General features: G+C 24.9%; 1 protein-coding gene across 1 annotated transcript; it reads right to left on the bottom strand.

Annotated features, from left to right (window-relative positions):
* Positions 1-5,457: 5,457 nt before the first annotated feature.
* Positions 5,458-7,028, bottom strand: LOC106346524 (two-component response regulator ARR4). The gene is made up of 5 exons (XM_013785886.3): positions 6,681-7,028; positions 6,512-6,588; positions 6,326-6,403; positions 6,135-6,205; positions 5,458-6,042 (listed from the first exon to the last, which is right to left on the bottom strand). Exons 1-5 carry the CDS (start codon positions 6,853-6,855, stop codon positions 5,646-5,648), a joined length of 798 nt encoding a protein of 265 aa, XP_013641340.1. The 5' UTR covers positions 6,856-7,028; the 3' UTR covers positions 5,458-5,645.
* Between the last annotated feature and the right edge of the window lie 753 nt (positions 7,029-7,781).

Here is a 7,781-nt window from a genome sequence, read left to right as displayed (position 1 = left end):
AAGTAAATATACAATATAAAGAAAATAAAAAATAAGTAAATATATAATTAAGAAATAAAAAAACTAAATTAAATATATATCTGAAAAATGAATAGTATAATAAATAATAACTAAACACACAATATAAGAAATAGAAATATTATATTAAATATTTATCGTAATATTAGAATAAATAAATATAAAATAAAAAAATAAGTAAATATACAATGTAAGAAATAGTAACATTACATTAAACAATAATATGTAAATATACAACATAAGAAAAAATAAATAATAAGTAAATATACAATATAAGAAATATAAATATTACATTAAACATATATCATAATATTGTTATTTGATATAAAAAGAAGAAAATTAGAATAAGTAAATATACAATTAAGAATTGAAAAAACTAAATTAAACATCTATAAAATAATAACTAAATACAAAATATAAGAAATATAAATATTATACTAAACATTATCTTATTATTAGAATAAGTATATATAAAATACAAGAAAAATAAATAATAAGTAAATATAGTATATAGAAATAAAAATATTACATTAAATATATATCGAAAAATAATCATTTATATAAATCTATACTAATAAAAGGGACCTTTTGAGGCTCCATAGAGCGTCCACATCAGCGAAACAAAATTCTCCCGAAAGATGACACGTGGCATTATTATTTAAAAAATAGAAAATAAATAATAAGTAAATTTGCAATATAAGGAAAAATAAATAATAAGTAAATAAACAATATAAGAAATAGAAACATTGCATTAAACAATAATAAGTAAATATACAATATAAAGAAAATAAACAATAAGTAAATATATAATTAAGAAATAAAAAAACTAAATTAAATATATATATGAAAAATGTATAGTATAATAAATAATAACTAAACACACAATATAAGAAATAGAAATATTATATTAAATATTTATCGTAATATTAGAATAAATAAATATAAAATAAAAAATAAGTAAATATACAATGTAAGAAATAGTAACATTACATTAAACAATAATATGTAAATATACAATATAAGAAAAAATAAATAATAAGTAAATATACAATATAAGAAATGTAAATATTACATTAAACATATATCATAATATTGTTATTTGATATAAAAAGAAGAAAATTAGAATAAGTAAATATACAATTAAGAATTGAAAAAACTAAATTAAACATCTATAAAATAATAACTAAATACAAAATATAAGAAATATAAATATTATACTAAACATTATCTTATTATTAGAATAAGTATATATAAAATACAAGAAAAATAAATAATAAGTAAATATAGTATATAGAAATAAAAATATTACATTAAATATATATCGAAAAATTATCATTTATATAAATCTATACTAATAAAAGGGAGCTTTTGAGGCTTCATAGGGCATCCACATCAACGAAAAAAACTTATTCTAAAAGATGACACGTGGCATTAACAAAAAATAAAAATAAAAATACATATAAAGAAAAATAAATAATAAGTAAATATATAACATAAGAAATAGAAATGTTACATTAATAAAAAAGAGCTATTGAGGCTCCATAGGACGTCCACATCAGCGGAAAAAAATTTATTCTAAAAAATGACACGTGACATTAACCAAAAAATAAAAATAAAAATAGATATAAAGAAAAATAAATAATAAGTAAATATATAATATAAGAAATAGAAATGTTACATTAAACAATAATAAGTAAATATACAATATAAGGAAAATAAATAAAAAGTAAATATACAATATAAAAAATAGAAATATTACATTAAACATCTATCATAATTTATAATCTGATATAAAAGCAAGAAAATTAGAAAACATAAATGTATAATTAAAAAATAAAAAAAACTAAATTAAACATCTATCTGAAAAATGTATCTACTTTTGAGGCTCCATAGGGCGTCCACATCAACGGAAAAAACTTATTACTAATAAAAGGGAGCTTTTGAGGCTTCATAGGGCATCCACATCAGCGAAAAAAACTTATTCTAAAAGATGACACGTGGCATTAACAAAAAATAAAAATAAAAATACATATAAAGAAAAATAAATAATAAGTAAATATATAATATAAGAAATAGAAATGTTACATTAATAAAAAAGAGCTTTTGAGGCTCCATAGGACGTCCACATCAGCGGAAAAAAACTTATTCTAAAAAATGACACGTGACATTAACAAAAAATAAAAATAAAAATACATATAAAGAAAAATAAATAATAAGTAAATATATAATATAAGAAATAGAAATGTTACATTAAACAATAATAAGTAAATATACAATATAAGGAAAATAAATAAAAAGTAAATATACAATATAAGAAATAGAAATATTACATTAAACATCTATCATAATTTATAATCTGATATAAAAGCAAGAAAATTAGAAAACATAAATGTATAATTAAAAAATGAAAAAACTAAATTAAACATCTATCTGAAAAATGTATCTACTTTTGAGGCTCCATAGGGCGTCCACATCAGCGGAAAAAACTTGTTATAAAAGATGACACGTGGCATTAACAAAAAATAAAAATAAAAATACATATAAAGAAAAATAAATAATAAGTAAATATATAACATAAGAAATAGAAATGTTACATTAAACAATAATAAGTAAATATACAATATAAGGAAAATAAATAAAAAGTAAATATACAATATAAGGAATAAAAATATTACATTAAACATCTATCATAATTTATAATCTGATATAAAAGCAAGAAAATTAGAAAACGTAAATATATAATTAAAAAATGAAAAAACTAAATTAAACATCTATCTAAAAAATGTATCTATACTAATAAAATAGAGCTTTATACTAATAAAATGGAGCTTTTGAGGCTTCATAGGACGTCCACATCAACGTAAAACATTTCTTCTAAAAGATGACACATAGCGTTAACAAAAAATAAAAAATAAATATACATATAAAGAAAAATAAATAATAACTAAATATATAATATAAGAAATAGAAATGTTATATTAAACAATAATAAGAAAATATACAATATAAGGAAAACAAATAAAAAGTAAATATACAATATAAGAAATAGAATATTACGTTAAACATCTATCATAATTTATCATCTGATATAAAAGTAAGAAAATTTGATTACGTAAATATATAATTAAAAAAAAAAAAAAATTAAACATCTATCTGAAAAATGTATCTATATTAATAAAATGGAGCTTTTGAGGCTCCATAGAGCGTCCACATCACCGAAAAAAACTTCTTCTAAGAGATGACACGTGTCATTAATAAAAAATAAAAAATAAAAATACATATAAAGAAAAATAAATAATAAGTAAATATACAATATAGGAAAAAATAAATAAAAAGTAAATATACAATATAAGAAATATAAATATTACATTAAACATCTATTATAATTACATTAAACATCAATCATAATTTATCATTTGATACATGGTTATTTTGGTCATTTCTTTATTGATGAATATTTTGTGACAAAAACTTAAAAACGACTATTTGAAAGAGTTGCCCTACAAATTAAGAAAATTTAAATAATAAGTAAATATATAATATAAAAAATGGAAAACTATATGAAACATCTATATGAAAAATGTATAGTTTTCTGTGTTTTTCTAAAGAAATTACTATTCACACAAACATACAATTTAGAATTTTGTTGTTGTTCAGAATACAACGTCCAAATGAATAACTACGTAGTTAACATTTCAAAATTAAAATAGCCCCGCGTGTAGCGCAGATTAACTCCTAGACATCTATCTAAAAAATCTATAGTAAAATAAATAATAAGTAAATATTAAAATATAAAAAATAAAAATATTACATTAAACATATATCATAATATTATAATTTGATTTAAAAGAAAAACAGTTAGATAAGTAAATATATAATAAAATAAATAAATATACAATATAAGAAACGGAATAACTACATTAAACATCTATTTGAAAAATGTAGAGTTTTACATTTTTATTACTTCCAAATATTTTTATAAGTAAATATACAATATAATAAAACTAAGCATACAATATAAGAAATATAAAATTTACATGAAACATCTATTATAATATTATCATTTGATATAAAAGCACGAAAATTAGAATAAGTAAATATACAATATAAGAAAAATAAACAATAGGTAAAATACAATTAATAAATTTAAAAAAAAAAACTAAATTAAAAATCTCTCTCAAAAAATGTATAGTAAAATAAATAATAAGTAAATATACAATATAATAAATAGAAATATTATATTAAACATCTATCGTAATATTAGAATAAGTAAATATACTATATAAGCAAAATAAAAACAAATCTGAGAGACATACAGTAAAATAAATTATAAGTAAATATACAATATAAGAAATAAAAATATTACATTAAACATTTATAAATAATATTACCATTTGATATAAAAGTAAAAAAAAAATAGAATAAGTAAATATACATATAAGAAAAATAAAAAATTGGTAAAATACAATTAAGAAATGCAAAAACTGCATTAAACATCTATCTGAAAAATGTATTATTTTACGTTTTTATTATTTAAAAATACAATAAGTAAATATAAATTTTAAATATTATAATAAGTAAATATAAAATATAAGAAAGAATAAATAATAAGTAAATAAAATATATAGAAATAAAAACATTACATTAAATATATATCGTAATATTATCATTGATATAAAAGCAAGAAAATTAGAATAGGTAAATATAAAAAATAAGAAAAGATAAACAGTAAGTAAATATACAATATAGAAAATGGAAAAACTAATTAAACATTTATCTGAAAATATATAGTTAAATGGAATAATGTATATTTAAATAAATAATAAGCAAATATACAATATAAGAAATATAAATATTACATTAAACATCTATCGTAATGTTATCATTTGATATAAAAACAAGAAAATTAGAATAAATAAATATACAATATTGAAAAATTCTCTAGGACAGCCCTTTTTAAGTTTTTGGTACAAAATAGTTATAAATGAGAAAAATGACCAAAATAAGTCTTATTAAAGAGTAAAAATACATTTATACCCTATGGTTAACTAACATAGACTTATGGCTTAGAGTTAAGGGGTGGGGTTTTGAGGATAGAGTTTCAAATTTTTAAAAATAAAAATTAAATTTTTCAAAATAAAAGGGTCTATTTTGGTCATTTTCCTTATTGAATGTTATTTTGTGACAAAAACTTAAAAGATCTATTTGAGAGAATTGTCTTACAATATAAAAAAATAATAATAATAAATATACAGTATGAGAAAGAAAAAACTATATCAAACATCTATCTAAAAAATGTATAGTTTTTAATTTTTTCTAAGGAAATATGTATTCACACAAACATACAATTCAGAATTTGTTGTTGTTCAGAATACAACGTTCAAAAAAATAACTATATGGTTAACATTTGAAAATAAAAATAGTCCCGCGCGTAGCACGTATTAACTCCTAGTTATTATAAGAAATTAAGCTTTTTAGAAACCGAAAAGCCCACGTGGAGCGAGATTAAAGGACATCTATAATTTGACGGCGTCACGTCAACGTGCACTTAAAGCACCGTCGAAGGTAAAAGAAGTTAACGGAGATAAATATTACACGGATGAACTAAAAAAACAAACTTTATTAATCTAATCCAGAGGACTTCTCATCTTCTGCCGTCGAGCCGGCGATTCCTCCGGCGCCGACGAAGACTCCGGAGACGATGTCAACACATCATCATCTTCATCGTCTATTGGAGATGAGAGTGGCGAGGAAGAGATTTCCAGGGGAGACAACGGCGGAGAAGAGTCCGACGATTCAGGCGAGATAGTCAACGGCGGAGAAGAGTCCGACGAAACAGGCGAAATAGTAAACGGTGACGGTGGAGGAGGAAGCGAGGTGTTGACGGGAACAGAATCTTCCGGAAGCTTCCGTTTGTTTGCGTTGGAAAGTTTAACGTCTCTGGTTAAATAGCTTCTCAGGCGCTTCACGTCGGCGAGTTTCACCGGTTTTAGTAAGAAGTCCTCCGCACCTTCCTCAAGACATCTGCCGGGATCAGTTTAGCGTTTTTTTTATCAATCAACAGTTTCTCAAAAACCTAACAAAAAAAATGTTTGCAAATTTATTACAAAACCCACCTATCGATTCTGGTTAAGACATTCTCTGACGACATTATTACAACCGGAACTTGTCGGAAACTGGACGATTCCTGTTTCAGATTACCGAAAATACCACATTGGTCCGAAAGGATTCGAAAATAAATTGTAACTTTTTTTTGGTCAAAAATAAATTGTAATTATAATCTGTAAAATAGTGGGAAAGTTCAGACCTTGATCTTTTTGAGGAGCTCGTAGCCAGTCATTCCAGGCATACAGTAATCGGTGATGATCAGATCAACTTTCAATCTCTAAGAATCAGTAACAAAAAATAAAACTAAAATCAACATTTTTCATTTTGCTAAAATCAAATTTTGATCACTAATCCTATAAAAATATCTTCAAGTTCCAAGACTTACATCTAGTTCTGCAGAGGCTTTCTCGTTATCTAGTCCTAGAAACTCCAGAGCACGCCATCCGCTATCTACCGCCGTGACTGAAACAGAACCGCCGAAGAAATATTTCTATTTTTAATAATTTTCCGGCGAAAAGATTAAATTAAATTAATTAAAAAATAGTTAGGCTGACCTTTGCAGGAGGTAATACGAAGCAATCTCTCAATGACAATCCGATCAACGAGGCTGTCATCAACAGCCAGGACATGAACTTCATCTAAATCCAACGGCGGAGATTCCATTCCTCCAATACCGACCCTCATCGTCTCTGAACTCCGTAGGCAAGAAACGCCACCGTCTCTGGCCATAGATGAGTAGACTGTAGAGTAGTAAATGAGAGGAGAAGGTCAAAATAGGCAGAGAGAGAGAGAGAGAGGGGAACAAGAGCTCACGCCTGTTTTCTTTTCTTTTCCTCGTTCAGACAGCTTTTATATTCCTATTTTTTTCTCTCACTCTTCAAAAATTATAATCCAACTTTTTAGTGTCTTTTTGTATTCTAATTATATTTTTTTTCTTATCCAGCGATGAAAAATCTCCAACAAAATCTTTGGTTCACATTCATGTGAAAAAATATAATTTTTATTTATTTCTGTCGTGCTTTTCGGGTTGAAAATTGAACTTTAATTTTGTAAAAACAAATAGTACAATTGAAATTTTTGAAATCGCCTAAAACATAAGAATAAACCCTCAACAACGTCACAAGGTAAAAAAAGGTTATCTCTCCCTTTGCGCTCCGCCTCGTAACCCTAACCACCGTCTCTGCCTTTATCTTCGGTGGCTCAGCCACTGATCTCTCCGTCACGCTCGCGACGAGATACTCACTAACTCTCTCCTCTTTTCATCTAAATCATGGCGGATCTCCCAGAAGATCCGGTGTCATCTCCAACTTTCAAAACCTCTCATGAGCTTCTCCACTTGTGTAAAATGGACTCTCTAATGCCTTCATCTAGCAGGAGCCTTCAACACACAAAGGAGCTTCCTTCCTCGCCATCAATTTCATCGATTTTGTTTGGAGAAGATGCCCTAACTGTTCGTGCTCCCCTTCGTGAGCAACCTCCATCCTCTACGACAAAGGTAACAACCAGGATTGTTCCATCTCCAAAGTCGATCTCTAGTGTTTTGTTTGGGAATGAAGCACTGGATGTCGGAGGATTGTCGCGCCAAGCCTCTCAAGCGCATCTAGGAGCTTGGGCATCGCCGCTTAAGTTCTCAGATACCTTTAGTGGCTCTGTCG

The sequence above is a fragment of the Brassica napus genome, chromosome C8, assembly GCF_020379485.1.
Source record: "Brassica napus cultivar Da-Ae chromosome C8, Da-Ae, whole genome shotgun sequence".
Classification (NCBI taxonomy): Eukaryota; Viridiplantae; Streptophyta; class Magnoliopsida; order Brassicales; family Brassicaceae; genus Brassica; species Brassica napus.
Note: the sequence above shows the minus strand (reverse complement) of the source record. Positions and strands in the feature narration are given on the sequence as shown.